General features: G+C 34.2%; 1 protein-coding gene across 1 annotated transcript in view; it reads left to right on the top strand.

Annotated features, from left to right (window-relative positions):
* Nucleotides 1-3,113: 3,113 nt before the first annotated feature.
* The window catches only part of LOC135689435 (protein scribble homolog), a 50,575-nt gene continuing 35,203 nt past the window's right edge, over nucleotides 3,114-18,485 (top strand). Inside the window, exons 1-16 of the mRNA XM_065206658.2 lie at nucleotides 3,114-3,610; nucleotides 4,450-4,567; nucleotides 5,840-5,918; nucleotides 6,961-7,050; nucleotides 8,966-9,022; nucleotides 9,739-9,802; nucleotides 10,090-10,164; nucleotides 11,184-11,328; nucleotides 12,345-12,417; nucleotides 12,899-12,944; nucleotides 14,344-14,427; nucleotides 15,693-15,808; nucleotides 16,750-16,816; nucleotides 17,086-17,191; nucleotides 17,607-17,707; nucleotides 17,944-18,039. Of these exons, the coding sequence (XP_065062730.2) occupies nucleotides 3,446-3,610; nucleotides 4,450-4,567; nucleotides 5,840-5,918; nucleotides 6,961-7,050; nucleotides 8,966-9,022; nucleotides 9,739-9,802; nucleotides 10,090-10,164; nucleotides 11,184-11,328; nucleotides 12,345-12,417; nucleotides 12,899-12,944; nucleotides 14,344-14,427; nucleotides 15,693-15,808; nucleotides 16,750-16,816; nucleotides 17,086-17,191; nucleotides 17,607-17,707; nucleotides 17,944-18,039 (1,482 nt within the window). The 5' untranslated portion in view covers nucleotides 3,114-3,445. The remainder of the gene's footprint in view (nucleotides 3,611-4,449; nucleotides 4,568-5,839; nucleotides 5,919-6,960; nucleotides 7,051-8,965; nucleotides 9,023-9,738; nucleotides 9,803-10,089; nucleotides 10,165-11,183; nucleotides 11,329-12,344; nucleotides 12,418-12,898; nucleotides 12,945-14,343; nucleotides 14,428-15,692; nucleotides 15,809-16,749; nucleotides 16,817-17,085; nucleotides 17,192-17,606; nucleotides 17,708-17,943; nucleotides 18,040-18,485) is intronic.

Genomic DNA, 18,485 nt, shown 5'->3' with positions numbered 1-18,485 from the left:
ATAACCCAATTCTTCTGAAAGGAACTCATTTCTAAGCAACAAAAGTTGACGTCGAATTTTCCAGTTTCTTAGCGATTTTGGAAATTTCAAAACTCATTGTTTAATCTTAAAACTCATCTTAAATATGACGTAACTAATTTTAACATTCACGTCACGAAATTTCCTAACAGAAGCTCTTTGTGGAGTGCTTTCATAGCTGCATTTCTGTCACGATCTTCACTTCCGTTTATTGCTGTGGGTATCTGAAACAGTTCCCTCTGTGTCTAAAAATTTATGCTAACCAGCCAAATCATTTTGATTGTTTTCGATGTTCTTGGCTTTCTTCAGAAGAGTTCCACAAAGAGATGGATCCACAAAGAGCTTTGTACAGATTCTAAAACGGTGGAAAAACAGCACGAAAGACCTGCAATTTATGTTTTAGGAAAGTTTCTGTTCCCATCACAATTCAATTTTTTAACGTAAATGATACTTCTTGCCAGGGCACCCAGAGGGCTGAATTTATTTTGTGCAACTGTTATAACAGTCACTAGAGCGATTACTGTTATTGAGCCTTATAAAGTTAGAATTTTGCGTATTTTATAAAATGAAAAAATGCTGAGCAAAATGAATTTACAATTTCGAAAAAGAAAAGAGTATCACCCTTCTACCTTAACGGGTCTCTCTATCAACTTGCACAAAAAATAAAAAAGCTAGATCCAGAACTTGGTTAGAGAAAAATATAATAATTCTTTATGTTTATGCGAAAATCTCAGAAAATTTTTTCAGGCTGGAGTGGCCCTTAAACACTTCTATGTGCTGGAAAAAACTATTAAGTGCATTCTGCAGTGTATTCCTCAAAGTAAGACATCATCAATCTTCTAATGATTTCTTCATTCATCGCTATATAACTCCTGATATTCCTCACTTCTTTACTCTGCAATTATTGTTCGGCGTCTAAGTTATGCAGTACATAAGCAAGCCAAATAATATGTTTTCTTTTCAAAGTTTGCTCAACTTTTTCGTAGCCCTTAATGCAAATCTTGGCGTTTCCAAATGTGGGGGTGTTGTTGCCCTCATCCATTGTTACCCTTGCCTAACTTTCTTTATAAAGTTTCTTTTACATGGCTTTTGCCTTTGAAAGCCTTCTCTAACAGGGATTTGTTTCGTTCGTGTTGTTACCATGGCAACATGAAAGTACAGCTGATATTGCTGTAATTATTCTCTCGTCGTGCTTGTATTTCGCAGATCAATGCATATAGAGACCCAAAGTGCGAACGTCAAGCGGCACCTGTTAGCTTCGAGTTATTACGTAAATAAAGATCGCTAATTGCTGCTTAGGTGTCGGATCTAAGAATTTCTTCTTACAATTTATCAATACATTTGAATGCTAAGTATCCTCTTAAAGGCTTGATTGGGAAATAAGATCTTACAAAAAAAACAGTTTTAATAATTGATAAGGCATATTGCTGATAGAAAATTGCATTTCGTGGCATAGCATTTCATTTATTCCATTCTGTGTGTTTTTCCTCCTGGCTCATTTAATTTCCCTCTAGCTTTTCTGGAACTCGGGAAAAATTCCAGTTCAGTTCAGTTTTCATGTCTTTATTCTCAACATACAATTTTATAAATAAGCAATACAAAAAGATTATTAAACTAAAATACAATAAAAAACTCCAATAATACAGAAAAAATGGAACTATCTTAATGAGAAATTGTTACAATCTAAGTACAAACTACATACATAGCAATGAAATATGAAATAGACTGTTAATACAAAAAATACAATAAAATGAATAAATACAAAAGAAAAGGAACAAAACTGTGATTGTTATTACTAATGCTATAGTTAGGAAATTTGTTATAACTTTTTGGGGCCACTCTTCTCAGGTCAGCACAGGGCCTAGGCAGGCTTGAAAGTCGTCTCTTTATGATGAAATTAGAAAAGCTAAGTCTGGTGCGAATAAAGGTAGCAATCACAAAAATAAAAGATAGATATAATGCATATTACTAATCACAGTCCTCTAGGCACCAAGTAGGCAATACTAAGTGTGCCACACCCTGTATTTCGTGCGCGGGTGTTCTGTAGCATTGTGAACTACTCCTGTATTTTGCACAAACATGTGTATATTGTATTGGCTCAACTGATGATTTCCGGCAAAGGATTTTGTTATTTTGGTTACTCATTGAAAATTATTTGAACGATTTTCTCTAAAAAGGTCTTTGTATCTGATATTGCGCCATATATGAAATTGTTTTTGCTTTGAAGTTTGAGGTGTTCCTTACTGCGATAACTGTATTTATCACCATTTTGCAATATCTGGCATTTGGTAGGGAAATATGTTTTTCTAAAAATGTCAAATCATTTCACTTACCTAATTTCCATCAGGTTTTAAAAATTCTTTATCTCCTTCAATTTCAAATGCAATACACTTTTTTTATAAGAAAAATTTTATAAGAACACGAGCATCAAAATTGGTCAAAAGTTAAGAACAAACTAAAAACAAGCTGCGGCTGAGCTCCTGTAAAATGCAATTTTGAATACCGTTTTATCTCAAAAACGAGAATTTTTTAGCCATGTGTGGGTGCTTTTTGGGTGAATTTTCAAACTTGGCGGCAAATGAAGGTTGCCTCACGCACTCTATTGGCAGATGAGGCCTGAACACATCCCTAGAGCGAGAAAGCTAGCAATCGCACTGCTTTTACCATATTAATTTGAGAGCAAATTAAGAATAAGCCAGCCTCAGATTTTCGAATAAAATTATCAAATTTACTGGTTGTTATAAAAAAGTGCAGATTAGTTTAGAACAGGAGTTTTAAAGATTAAAGAGAACGTAAGGAAAAATGGATTGTTTGGGGAGGGGGATTTCACTGAAACCTGAAGGCATCACCTAATTTATCTGACAATCCAGTGTTTTACAAGAAAACCACTTTTTACTGAAAAGTGAGCGTCAAAAGACATATCCAATCTTTAAGGGAAAAATGGTCCCTATATTGTTAGTAAAGTTGCCTAGACACTTCGTCCCACGGTTCGACCTGCCTTCTCCAGGGAAAGTGCACTGACTGGAATGTTTGGCTCTTCCAATGCGCTTCGTGTTTCACCCGCGGTTCTACCCGCGTGTCATGGTGCATCTTGGGATTTACTGCCAGTTTACTAAATATCAGGGTGTCAACGAGCCAGAAGTTGAAAATCTCTGTTTGATTTTGTTTTAAAGCTGCGTTATTTCCTCTCATTTCAGTACAGCTGTTCACCGGATTTTATCCGCTCTCGTCAACAAGTGAAGATACGCATCGACAGAGTTTAAATATGGTTGTTTGTACGGAGAACTGATTTTTGTCGTTAGCTTTGGGTCTGTAATTTAGGCCCAACACTTTGTCTCCATCATAGTGTGCACTGGGCGCCACATATTGTAACAGACATTTAAAGCGTGATCTTACTATGATGTAGAGACTCCTACTTACTGCAGACATGTTCAAGTGCCTCAATTTATTTCCTTGGCGGACAACTCGACAGTATGAGTGCATTGATCGAAGGCATTCTAACTTGACGAGCGTGCCTGATGATGTTTTGCGACAGGAGCGTAGTTTGGAGGAATTGTACCTCAGTGCAAACCAGCTCAGGGAGCTACCAAAGGTTTGATTGCTCCCTCTAATGTTATTAGTGTAAAAGTTTGACTACTCTTTCTAGAATGTAACTCTAGGACATTCACAGTCAAGCATGTAAACATTTTTGTGGCTTGTGGCTTCTAGCTAGTTGATGTTTACAGGGTTGCTTTTGAGAGTTCGTTTTCCTTTTACCATTTCGAAGATCTTGTTCTGTTACCGATTACCTTATTTTATCATTTTTAGTCACTAGCCAGTATGCTCTCAATCCTAAGACCATGAAATTGCAGTACAGCCTGACGTGGGAGTCTTCTCAAGTGGTTTCGCATCGTTATTTCCTTGTGTATATGAAATATTCATTACTAGTGCTAATCCTTGTTGTGAATTAGCTTCCCTAAATTGATTTTCAACAAACAGTGAATCATGCTTTTGATATGGAGAATTAAGTTGCCGCAATTCGATTGTTGAATAGGAAATTCTTTCTGGTTTTTAAAGGAAGAAATTTGGGCAGTTATTGTGTGATGTTGTACACTTGTTTTGTTTACTAATGGAAGCCACGTAATCAATTAAAGGAAGCTTGTCTGTAACTAGGAAGTAATAGGTCATAATGAATGTAATTATTTTTTATTGCAAATTAATTCCAGAGAAGAACTGCTAAGTAAACAAAATTCATTTTAGCACAAATTTGGCAATTTTTGAGATTATTCACCACAACTTTTTTGTATCATCACTTGAGTAATGGTTTTCATTACTTTTTCTAGAATATGTTTTATCTCGCCAACTTTGATAAATTTTTTATATATTACATTTAAGTTTTTTATATATGTTTTTATATGTACTTACTAAGACATGATCCAATATGCTTTGCAGCAATTGTTTCGACTCTACAAACTGAAAAAACTTGCTGTTGATGATAATGAAATAGCAAATTTGCCCTCAGAAATTGGCAACCTTACCAATCTTGAGGAACTTGATATTAGCAAAAATGGTAAGTCTCAATATAACTTTAAAATCTGCTCAGTGATATTGTATTGTTGTCAATTAAAGATATATTTAAAAGATACACAAAAGAAAAGTTACATTATTATTAGATATATTTTTTACAGTATAAAATTTTACAATTACAAGTATACTCACTATACTACATAGAATCTACTTGACTACACTGCCAAAACAATACAACAGAGTGCAGGATACTATGACAATTTTGCAGCCATAAACATGAATAGCATGAAATTAACAAAATAATTGAAAACACAGCTACAGGAAATACACATTTATATTTTTACTAATCAATACTTAGGTTTGTTTCATTTTGTATGCTGGGCTAACCTAGGGCAATGTCATCAGATATAGTAGGTATTATTCTCCTCAGAATTAGATATATTCAATAGCTCAATAGAATATCCAAGCTTGTTTGATGATTTATTACTGATGATGTGATCAAGAAATCAGACTCCTTTATCCATAAGCAATTATTGTCATATTTGGTGGGTTGTACTGACGCTCCAAACATAATACTTAGTAACCTTTAACCCTCTAAGTTTATCGAAACTTTACTAAAGTATATTTAAAGTTAGATTGGAAATTATTATATTAATTATTTTTAACTGTAATGGACCTTTAGCCAAAACTGTAGTCAATGGGATGCCCTGTCAACATTCTGAATATCACTTCTAATAATAGCTAACAAGAGGGTAGCCTGTTATTGCAGTGATAACAGAGGAAGCATGTGAAGAGCTTAGGACAGATTCCATTATAATTCTGGTAATCAAGACAGTTGCGGTTAGAAATTGTTCCAAAATTGCAGTTTTGAAGATACCAGCTGCTGTGATAATGATAATATACTATCATTTGACAGGTGCTTTCTATGTGCAAAGCAAAGTATTTGTTGAATGTATTATCGGCAGGGAATAGACACTGATTTGGTACAAACAGATTGAAAAATATTGATGTTCTTAAAAATTGTGCATAATTATATAGTATTTATTTGGAAAACAATTAAAGTTAATCCTTTGCAATAGTCAAAATTTTCTTCTTAAGTCTGCTTATAGAAAGAAAACATTATGTTGAATAAATGTGCTACCTAATGAAATAGGTCCAAAATAGTTTCTCAGGAATGAGACTTAACTGTGGTGAAGTTATATTTGATTGAAAATACAGGATAAGCAAGCTGCTGAATCATAAATTTATAAAGAATGGAAAATGAAATCCAGTTTGAGAACTGTAATTGATGAAATTATCTCTTATTTCCCAACAGATGTTGGTCTTTTGCCAGAAAATATCCAGTATTGCAAAAAATTGACATCAATAGACATTAGCAGCAATCCATTGGCATTGTAAGTATTTATACCTAGTAGACATGTTTATCAGAGAATATCTATTTACTCTTCCGTGCTTAATTGTAGGGGTTGGGGGGGGGGGGGGGGTGATAGTTCAAATTGCATATTTTGAAATTTTTCACCCTCAGCAGTATTTTATATGACCCCCCCCCCAGATTAAGAAAATTACGAAAACAACCTTCCCCTATTTTATATACAATCAACCAGGAACAAAATGCAATGGTAAGCTGATAAAAACAGTAACTTTAATATCAACCATAAAAGAGCAAATTACCCCTCTTGGGCTGCCAGTCCCATATTCTGCTCTCCAATAAATATTCCCACCAGGTCATTTTATTTTGCCCCCGCCCCCTATTTTACAAAATTTATGAAAAATACCCACCCTCTTGCTTATTCCAACCTCCCTACAATTAAGCCAAGAGAGTACCTGAAAAGGAATATTGCAATCATTCAAAGAATTTTCATATATGTGCTTTCAATTATTTGCCTGAGAGTAGCTAGGTATGCAAATCTTGGCCTGAAATAATTTTTGTGATGTCAATTTTCAGTTCCAAAACACTGATCATTTGCTCGACATATATAGTATTTGTAGATCCTATCACAATGACTTTATTGCTTTGTTTTTAATATGCAGTTTAGCAATTTTGAAAATGTAATTCAAGCTATAAATTATTTAGATATACCTTTGTTTGTATTTCAATATAGATTAATTCATAGATGGACTGGTTCATTTTAGCATGTCCCTTTTCCAACATTCCCCTTTCTTATGTGTAAGATTCAAGGTGTCAGCTAAACTGTTGGCTATCCAAGGGAGTGCCACTTTTTCACTCAAATAGCAAATACCTCATATGAGGAAAGGCCCATAGACCTGGCTACAAAGTTGAATGCAGTTGCCACTGCCAAAATTTGAAAGAACTCAGTAGGCTATTTTATGTTAACCAAGCAGTAAGCAATAGATATTTCTGGCTATCTATATAAATATCTAGGTAAATATGTATTTTGTTTTATGTTCTATCTATATGTGTACTTTTGTCCACAGACTTCCAGACTCATTAACTCAACTCAAAGAATTACAAAGTCTATGCATGAATGACATGTCATTGAACAGAATCCCTCCTGACATTGGAAGGTATCTGAAGTAGAGCTTTTGATTATAATACCAGATTGAAATTGAAAGTCTAGTTAGCCTTACAGATAAACAGATTTACAGAATCATTCAAAATTGCATAATAAATCCAACCTTCTAAAGAATTCCACAATGCAAAAGGTCAAAACTTTATACGTAGAAAACTGATGAATTCTATACAGAATTTTGAGTACAAATGATGTTATGCTTGATTAAATGCACCAGAAGAAGTCATTTATGTCTTAGACAAGCCATTCATGTTTTAAGGGGTGCAGTGTTGTGTTTCCTCAAGTGGAAACTCAAGAACACTTGTGTTACCATATACTATTGACCGCTATGCTCTTTCTGTCTGTAGAATTAATCTCCTGTGACCCTTGACTTCACCTCCCTCATGTCTTAGTTTAACAGCTGATTTTTATGTACGAAGAATGAATACATATAGCAGTGGTGGGGGATCCTGTAAGTAAGTAAACAAAGTGACACGGTTTCAGTAACAGAATGCTACGGGAAGAATCCTCATTTTCCTCTAATTAATATCCTGCTTTCTATTGCTTGCGGCTATGAAATGATGTTGCCTCAAAGTCATCAGCATGTCAATTTCATAAATTTTTATTTTGGCCCGTGCCAAAAGAGAAGTTGGCATAGTTTCAAAGGAAGCTGCAGCACACAATTCAGCAATTGTGCACTCGTTCAATCTAAGAAATGGCTTTTGTGGGAATTAAGGTTTTCTATTCGATAAAATTTTCAATTATTGACAAAGCTGTTGGATACCGCTTACAATCTCCATGGAACTTTTTTCACATCATTGGTTGAATTGCAATTAGCTGTTTTGTCAATGGAACAGTGCCTAGATGGTCGTTTGTCATAAAGAAACTTCCAGAGTATTTGACGCAGTTAAAATGTTCAGAATCCTACTACAGTGATCACAAGCCACTTTTTCTCCCAAAAAAACCTTGAATGAAAGAATAAACTCTTTGAGTTTGCGATATCTCTGCATAATCATGAACTATTGTGAATAGGTTGTGAACCAGCATTAATCACCATTAATCACCATTAAGCAGTGTTGATAATCATGAATCATTGTGAGTGATCGAGAATCTTTTTAAGTCATAATAAATCTGCAAATGTCATCATGAATCAGCTCAAATCCTGGTTATGAATCTCTGTGAATCATTGTAATTTGGCATACTGTAAGAGCTCTATTAAGCCACCCTCTCTATTAAGGTATCTCTCTATTAAGCCCCATTACCATGCCAAAATTTAAGATAAGCCCTCCCTCTCTATTAAGAACTCCTCTTTAGCCCCTTAAGTCGAACAAAGAAAACACGCACATTGATTGGTTCTCTTGACGGGTCTGGTGTGATGATGATAACATCATGTGCATTAAATACGCCCCATTCTTTCGAAGAAATCTCAGAGCATTGTGGCATTTTTATAATATGTTTTATTTTCAATGATTAATAAGCCCCCCCCCCTTCTCAAAAAAACTTCCCTCTAGGACTGAACCAATAAATAAGCCCCCACGGGGCTTAATAGAGTTTTTACTGTAAATTAAAATGAATCAGCCCGAGAGAGTGTACTCTGACAACTCAATTCATCTGACGTAATTAAAACGTCAATGACAATGTCAACGAGAGTAAATTCTCATCATCAGTTACATGTTTGTGCTCAATGAAGTTTGATAAAGGAAATTTCAAAGAAGCATATATTTTTGGAATGAATTTTATTTTGAGGTTTGATGCACTCTTGTAAAGTCATCATAAAATCTCTTGGTAACTGGATATTGAATCTATAAGAAAAGACTTTGTTCTACACTATTCCATGTTGGTTTTGATCAAGCAGGTGCATCATTATGATAATGAAGAATTTGTTTGATCAGCAGTACTCTTTTGATTATAAATAATTTTATCTGTTTTAGCTTGAGTAACTTGGTTGTCTTGGAAATAAGAGAGAATATCATCAAATTTTTACCTGAGTAAGTTTTCAGTACAATTGAAATTAGCAGGCAAACATAGATTTTTAAGAATTTCAATGCTTGTTTGTGCTCATATATTTGACATATGTCTGTCATATTTGATGTTCCATTCTCTAAACCCATACATCAGTCTTCCAAGAACATTTACGATTGGATATTCTAATACTACTTCAATCCTCTTGTGTTCTGGTAATGCAGTTTTAGAATTAGCAGGGAAACATTAATTTTTTATAATTTTTAAAGGCAATCAGGGTAAAAAAGTAAATTGTCTTTTGGGAAAGTAAGGCGTTTCTGCAAATAGTCATGAATAGAATTATAAAAGCACAGATATAGAGTTGTACTCTTGGTAGTTACTAAAAATTTATTAGTGATGTTTGTTCTCTCATTTGTAAAACTCCTATTTAATAGTTAGTAAGAATAAATCAGTCGTTGACAGCTCGGGGGCAAGGGGGCTGTTTCCCCCAATATTTTGGAAGACGATGGTTTTTGTTAAAAAACAAGGGGGAAATTTGACATCATCTTATCAAAACAACAGGCTTGTGTCCAAGTGTCCATGTGTCCACCACTGAAATAAATAAAAAACTTTTGGTTCAAAGGTAAAAACATGTTGTCTTGTAGTATTTTTAAGACTATTTTAGAGTGCGATAATGATAATTGTGCTAAACCATAATTGTGTTGCCCAAGACTCACAACTGTTTAATTTTTTTTGTTTTCAGGTCTTTTTCCTTCCTCACTTCATTGGAGAGACTTGACCTGGGAAGCAATGAAATAGAGGAACTTGTATGTTTTTTTTTCAATGCCTCTTGTTATTCCTTGTACTTTTTTTCTATCAAAGACTAATCAAGGCCTCTTCTGTAAAGAAGATATGCTTTTAATTAGTTCTTTTTGGACGTTAAGTCGTTTCGACATTGTCAGTATTTCTATTTAGGCCCCAGTTATCTGTTCTCTCCGTCTAGATTTTCCTTCATATGGTGGAAAAACCCAGTAAAATGCTCCTTACCGACTTACAGAGCTGCAAAACAATTTCAAATCTATGAATTTTATGTTTACCAAATCGTTTATTCCAGCCTGAAAGTATTGGATATCTATCAAAGTTGGTGGAACTCTGGCTAGATGCAAATTTCTTGGTGACGCTTCCATCTGTGAGTTTTTGTCTTAAGCTTCAAAATATAAAACTGATTGTTTTCTGCTACTTTGCGAAAAATTGCAGCAATTTTTAACAATCTCTAATAGATTTAGAGAGAGCTTAGTTTAACAAAGGTTTTTTCTTACCCTTGAAATGTCTTAAAACACCGTCTGTGTTTGCTAAAACTTGTAGCTAAGTCCTCGCTATCACACTTCTTTCTTCTACCTTTTGTTTGCAATTGTGATTTAATCAGCCTGTTTCAGTGTTTGCTGAATGCGAGAAGAGCTAGAATTAAAAGGCCAAAACGATTATTCAAAATTGGCGGCGTAATATAAAATATTTGACGTCTTTCGATGCAAGGAAGCGAGTTCACGCTTTTATTGTTGGCTCTTTTGCGATTTTTATCAGCTGGTGATAAGCCTGTAAGATTTTTTTGCAATCATTTTTTATTCATATTATGAAAGTTGCATGAGGAAATGATTTAACATTTTGATAAGGTTTAGAAAACTTTTTGTCTAGTCTTGATACTTACATGTTATGTACTAACTTTGTTCTGTGTATTTTACAAGCGACATATTAACTGTTACAAAAGATGTTTAATATTAAACAAAGAATGTTTACTTGGAACATATAAATGTATCTGTGGTTGGAAGTAAATAATCTTGTAATTGCATTTTTTAAAAAGCCTACTCCGTAGTAATTATTATAATATATGCTACTCTGCGTAAATTAAGAAGTGCTGAATAGATGATAGTATACAAAATTTCATCTAAAAGTGTGTAAATAGCTTTAAAAATGTCTCTTTAAAATCTGTATACAGTTAGACTGCCATAAAATTTTTGTGTATTTTCCAGTCCAGCTACGGTTTAGACAAGGTTTCTCTGTGTAAAAACCATTCTGAGGTTCCATTAAAGTTGTGTTGGTTGGCCTATTGAGCATGTTGAAATCAACTGAGAATAGAATTTGTATGAATTAATTAGCCGTATTTGGATAAGGTTATGGTATAGTTTATTTGAACTGACATTTGAATTTCAGGAAATTGGACAGTTGAAGAGTTTACAGTGGCTAGATCTATCTGATAATAAGCTTGAGGAGTTGCCTGACGAAATAAGTGGGCTTACAGCATTAACGGATTTAATTCTGTCGCAGAATAATTTGCACGAACTGCCTGACGGAATAGGTTTGTCAACTTGGAAAACAGTTTGCGTAAAATATGACTTATTTGTATAAATACGAATGATTATTTTGAAGATTAAGCTTCTTGCATTTAATCATGCCGTAATAACATCATAAATATTTATTTAAATACCAGTTAAACCACATATTTTGAAATATTAATTCGAATCATCAGATCTCTTGCCAATCAGCTTCGTTTTAGCAATTGATGTTTAGGTTAAAAAACAAACCATCTTGTCTTTAGGACTTCACCTGAATTCCTCTTTTCTGCTGTTGCGAAAATGTTCTGAAGAATTTCTCACCATGCTGCTTACGTTTCAAGACATTGCTTGTTCAGATTAATAGCTTTGACTGCTCATTGCTTCATACATATAAAAAAATATATAAACTTTATATTTCTAGCTCGGATTTCTGTAATTTCTGAATATCGCTCAAGACTTTCGTACACCCATAAGTGATTGGAATTTCGTACACTCAAAAATATAACGGAAGAGATTTGAATAGGTTAAATTTGATCCTCGCATATAAGTTTCGATACCAAAAGAAAAAACGAGACATTCAAGTTTAATTGAAAGACAACCCAGTTTATTCAACCACTCAATCCTGAGCTTTTTTGAGAGCACCTTTACTCAATCGAAGACATCATGTCACTACAGCACAAAGACTTGAAGGGACAGGACAAGTGAGCCCTGGCCCTTAGATTTATGAGACGTTTGTGAATGTTTTGGTTTGTTTTCTGCGAAACATCTAAAGGGTATATTTGTGGTGACCGAGAAGCTACATTTATTGAGAAACTCCCTTCTCAACGTATTTTCACTCTCGTGATTCCTACATACCAAGTTACAGAAATCTGTTGGGTCGTAGTTAGGCTCTTCAATTTAAATCAGTGCAGGGATTTGTAACACAGTAGTTTTCTCAATTTTAAATTTTTTAAGGGGTTGTCATGATTTTAGGGTTGTCGTCATTTTTTGAAATTTAATATAAAATAGTAAAAATTTCTATTGCCCAAATTTATTCCAGGAAAGTTGAAGAAGCTGTCAATCTTAAAAGCTGACGTTAATGATCTTGACGAGCTGACACCAGCCATTGGCGGGTACGTGTTCATGTTTGCAACTATTAATACTTTTTTTTCTGCCAATACTGCTTAATTACCATCTACAAAGCCATCTTCTCAGTCTTTTAACTCACAGTGTTTCCTTTGTGTAAGAAATCCGATATAAAAGCCACTTGCAATCTTTTTTGGAATTTTTTCTCAAGTAAACTGGTCACATGAAGCATATATTGAGTACATGAAGGACGCTGGTCAGAAACTCTCTTATGTTTTAGTTCTTTTTTCAAAGCAAAATCGCAACGAGGAAGTAGATAAAATTATCTGAAACGTGACGAGATTTGGAATTAAAGCAGCTAATAAGTTGGCCAGCTAATTATGCTGCCTGTGAATTCAGAATAGACCGAATGGTTTTAGGAAAATAAGTTGATTAATTGATTTTAAAAGATCACCTCTTAATGGCATGCTCAATTTTTCCTGACCTTGCATATTCTCTAATCGAATTCGATGCACATTTTTCAATCAGGTTGTCATCGCTGACAGAGTTAATATTGACCGATAATTCGCTTGATGTAAGTTTTCAACTTGTTTGTATTTCTGAATAATTGTATTCTTCAAATTACGTTTCCATCCCGCTCTTCTGTGCAGTGTCAGTTTATCTAATCAAGAATTTTCCTGCGCAAGCTTCAACTGTTTCAAAATTGGATTTTTTGAAAATGAAGTTTTCTCTCATAGATATATACGTGCGCGGCATTGATTGTACCAGTTTTTAACAATGTGAAACAGTTAAAATTTAGTTTGGATTAGTGAGAACTGACTCGGTCTTCGATGTCTTATGTAAAGGTCACTGCCAGCCAATATTAATTCGTTACGGGTTTTGTGTTCCCTTTTTTATAAGAAAACACTTCGTAAGTTCAGAAATCAATCTTAAGAACATCTTAAAGTGCCTCTAAGGTAAAAAATAACTTTAATTTGAAAGAAACATTTTACCAATCTGGATTCAATTCTTTTTTCGGAATTGCTATATCGCATATCGTTTTATTGCTATTGCCGCTCAAAGTTTGGCCTAAGCTTTGAACGAAGCAAAGAATCGATGACGTAATTGGAGGCCTAGAGTCATGTGGTTCGATCCACACAAGCGGTTGTTGACAACAATTTCAACGAATTGAGTCCTTCTTTGGTAACAATATCAATTAAATTACGAAGCTAGATTAAATATATATAAAAAAAGATAATTCATAAAGTCCAGTTCACTTTTCACCCTTTGTGAGCTCTCTCTCGAGCTCTCTAAGCATAATCATAAACGTTTCTGTGTGGCTAGGCCAATTTAAATCACTGCAGCAGACATGCTTTGTTTTGCCACTATTCTGTGTTTTGGCGCTTTCCGAGCCTTTTAACAGTCTTTTCACATTCTATCTTCGGAAACAATTCAGTTCATCGAAATCAGCAAAAAATTTCACATTGGTTTCAAACAAAAAAGGTGTGGTGATTTTTGAACCTTAGAAGCACTTTAAGATCATGGCCAACCTCAGATGAAACCAGGATAAAAAGCAAAGTGTTTTGGAAATTTACACTCTAGTCAACAAGACAGAAGTTGTTTAATCAGCTAATCAACTGTGCTTCTAAAAGTGTCCCGTATAACTGTTATTTTGTGAACTTAGAAGCAATTTTTAGTTGAAGGAAAATCAATTTTGAAATAAGAACAACGTTAAGAGCACTTAGATCTAAGTTTATCATGAATTTAAGAATATCAGGCCTCGGCAGAAATTATCTGGTCATGATCAAGAAGAAGTGTACATGTTATAGTATGCTCCATATATCGTTAATTATGCATTGCCGTATATTATATATTTATAAAATAACATATATACCATAACATACTAATATCATGAAAGTTTAGTTTCTTTTTTTTTCAGCATTCAATCGGGATCAGATATTTGAAATCCTTAAGCATTCTCTTCACCTTTCCAGGGCCTACCCTCTGCTATCGGCAAACTCCACAAATTGAATCATATGAATATCGACAAGAACAGACTGGTTACGCTTCCCGCAGAAGTAAGTTAGCTATCGCTATCAGCAATATTGTTATGAATATATTGAGCAGCACAGTTTAGTTGATTTTTAATTTAGCTTCCTCATCATGCATACATATTAAATTCCAAATAAACATATAATTAAAGATTACAAGAGTAGCAAAATGCACATTAATTTAATGCAATGAAACAGAAAAATGGTACAACGTATGAAAAAATACAGGAACAAAATTAAATGTATGAGGGGAATTTCTTAAAGGAGGACTTTTCTCAATAGTTAAACTAGCGCTTATTGCATATTTACACCTCTTGAACCAATATAAATTAATACAAGTTTTTTGTTGTTGTTTGCTCAATTATTTCTTGTCTGTATTTATGATCATACGCACTACAATAAATTGTATTTAAAGAGTAAGATGAGTAGAAGTGATTTCCAATTCCTTTAGTTTGATAATGAAAATAGTTGTTTCCGAGGACATGATTGCTGTAATTAATAGTAACACAAAAGAGTATATATTTATGATAAGTTATTTCAATGATAAGTAAAATGTGCCTATTAGTTTAATTTTTATCAACATTGGGCCTGCATACTCTGTTGTATTCAAGTACAAGATTTACTTTTTAAAAAAGGTCTTAAACTTTAGGATGTCTCAAGGACTTGAGGCTGATTTTGATTTCGTAACTTTTAATTGAAAGGAGCTTGATGACATGATCTTGGTGCATGTTTTAGGTTGACCCTTAGACACTTTCAAGAAGCTTTCTTTACTTCAGTGTAAGATTTATTATAAGAGACTGTTAAAACTGTGTTTCTGATTACAAATTGCTATATAATTCAATTGATATACAGGGATTTCATCAGAAGCCGACAACCGGCGAAGGTCCCCCGCTTGCTCACCAACCTTCGCCGCCTACACAAACCTATTTTTAAATGTGAGCCTTCTACTTCATAAACCCTGGATATATTTTTGAAAACGGTCAACCATGGTCTTGTAGCCTCTATCTTTAAAAATTAGCAAACCTAGACATTCAAGACAGTGTTCCTAAAAGCTGCGATGAAAACTCTATTCATTGCGTGTGAATGTTTGATTCCTGATGTGTTTGAGTTTGCACATCGTATCAAATTTGAATTTTTTGCTTGTTGAAGATTAAACTGGGGTGTTTTCGATGAGTAATGAGGTAGCAGAAGACTTTTTTTATCATCATCTGCAGTGTTTCCACGAAAATCCACCAAAACTCTACCAAAACACATTCGCAGTTACTTACTATTACGGATAATTTGATTTTTAGATTGGCAGCTGCACACGTCTGAGTGTCTTATCTGCTAGGAATAATGACATCACCAAGTTACCAAAGCAGATTGGAAATTGTCGAAATCTGACTGTTCTTGATCTTTCAGGAAACAGGTACATATCATGATTTCTAATCTCATTCTTCTTTAGCACTTATGGCGACCAATGGGTTGGTTTGGGCTTGTAGGGTGTAGTCTCAAAAAATTCGGAAAAAACCTTTGTTTCAATTTAGACAAAGGGAATTTGAAATTATATAGTTGTTCCACTGTTAAGCCTGTGTATATTCATGATGTATGCAATGTGTAATCTCTAAAATGACTAAGTTCTCTTTGAAAATCACCTCTCCGATATCGTAAAATTTTTAGGTTTAAAGTAGCTTTTAATGATCTCTGTATTTTTCCCATCACTTGTTATAATTTGCTATATAGTATAGTTTGCCTTAACTCTTTCTTGATATGGTTTAGAAAACTTAGGAAAGTTGTTCTCAATGAAGTTTTTAATATCAAGAGCCTTTTACACCTGTGGGTACCGAAAACCAGATAGGGGTCCTTTGTTCACACATGCCCTAAATATACCAGCAAAAAATCATATTGAAAATTTGGACGCCACAAAATAACAGAAAAAAGTTAAGATTGTCAACCTGATTTTATGAGAAGAAGGATAGCTCTGTTTCTTTTCAGTTAAATGAGCGTTTAAAGGCGATTTAGAATTTCTTAGGTTTGATAATTCAAAATTTTAAAGGCCCCAAAGAGTAAATGGAATGAAATTGTCATCCCCAAAGACGTAACTGGGCGACCCATATCCAAATATCTTCCAGTACCCTACTCCCTGGGCTTCTTCTCATCGTTGAACTTAAACGTTTCTTATGAAGATCTCATACTGGCTTTTGGTATCTAATACTTTGTGTGCCGCTAGGAACAAATCTTGGTTAGTTTATGGAACAAACCAATGTTCCGGTAGCTGCACATTGTCTTTTATTTTGATCAGACTAAAGCCATTTTACCTACGTGTCCTCAAACGCGGGAAACATGCCTGAACTCGAATTCCTTTTTTAGGTTACCGAATCTGCCAATCACTGTGTCAGGATTACCTCTAAAGGCGCTTTGGCTGTCGTCGAACCAGGTATGGTAGCATATGGTAGTTTGTAAACCCCCTTTTTGTTTGTCTCTTCCTGTTAATAGATCCACTAGACACTGTGCTGAAAGATGTATTCATGGTTATAATTTTCTTAAAGATCTTCTTTGCCTATTCAAATATTCTAAACTTATGTTCAAAGAGTCAATTATGCATTACTGCTTGCGTTTTAAACTTAGTATCCTGAGCACAGCAACCTAATAGTATGAAATTGTGTAAAGATTCTTTTTATGTTAATTTTTCTTTTTTAATTACAGTCTCAATCGATTTTGAAATTGCAAGTTGAGGAACTTGAGGACAGCGAAGAGCAAGTTCTCACATGTTTTCTTTTACCACAACTGCAGATGAAGGCCGAAAGTCTAGGTTTGTCAGTTAAAATCATTTTCATTGCTTGAGATTAAGAGAAAAGGAGATTCTTTATTTGTCTGGTATCTCCGTCCATCTAATGATGATGATTATTTTATTTCTAAAGTAATCACATCTATGAAAAGCTTCAATGTTACAATGTCTTAAATATTGTTTCACTTTTGATAGTTTCAATTAGGTGCTTTAGAAATGTTTTTATTAACCGTGGCAAGGCTCAACATACCCTTAGAAAACATTTTCTTCAAACTTCTTGATTGAACCATTTTATTAACAAAAACTTCTAATTGACAACCCCTTACAAAATCCTGATCTAAAAGCAATATCCGTTTTTGCTTTCCTGTTAACGATATAAGTGTTTATTGAAGCATAATTATTTAGCAATATTGTGATGTTGATCTTGTCATTTTTATAGAGCAATTTTTGAACGAAGCTTATGAAAATCCGGAAGAAAGGATGTGGTCTTCGCCGCGACCAATGTCTGTGCAATTTGAAGAGATTGATGATCATGGAGAGGTACAAATTTGCTTCATCAGCTTTCACCATACGTTGGTTTCGTTTGTCTCAATTGATTGCTTAGTCTTAGACTACAAAGTTAAATGGCTTTGAAAAAAAATACTTTTTTGAGAGAAGAAACCTTGTTTCACTTAATTTGTTTGGTTTCCTATTTGCAATTTCCATTTCTTTAGTATATGTCAATTATAAGTATTTGCATAATAAGAAATGTTTATGCATATGTTTTGTATTTGTAGAGCAACCTTCAAAGACAACTAACTCCATTTCCCAAAGACCTTAAAGCGAGACATCCAAAAAAGATGCTGCAGAAGACGAGGTCTTCTAGTTTTGAGGTACTTGGGCGAAAACCTTTGATACCTGATTTTGATTGACAGTTGAGAGTTTTAGCTTCACTTTTGATATTTTCCATGTGAAAAGGGCCACAAAAACGTTATTGTATAAAATGGAGGTTATGGGCAAAAGACCCGTCCTCTGTAACAGAAGTAGCAGCCGTACAGCAAAAGGTGCTTCAGTGAAAAGAAGGGTTAAAAGCTGTTAGTGCTCGATGTTAAGTCACATGCTCTTCGATATTTGCTCACGTGTTCCTCGATATTTGCTCACATGTTCCTCGCTATTTGCTCACGTTTTCCTCAATGTTTAGTCATGTGTTCCTCTATATTTGGTCACGTTTTCCTCGATGTTTGGTCACGTGTTTTGTCTGCTTACTATCTACGGGGTCTGATTATGTAATCTAATCAGCATCATTTCAAAACTGTAGCAGCTCCACTACTTGAAATTT

This window comes from Rhopilema esculentum, chromosome 5 (assembly GCF_057945365.1).
Source record: "Rhopilema esculentum isolate cy_ngs chromosome 5, ASM5794536v1, whole genome shotgun sequence".
NCBI lineage: Eukaryota > Metazoa > Cnidaria > Scyphozoa > Rhizostomeae > Rhizostomatidae > Rhopilema > Rhopilema esculentum.
The sequence above is the reverse complement of the archived record's forward strand: the minus strand, read 5'-3'. Positions and strand labels throughout refer to the sequence as shown.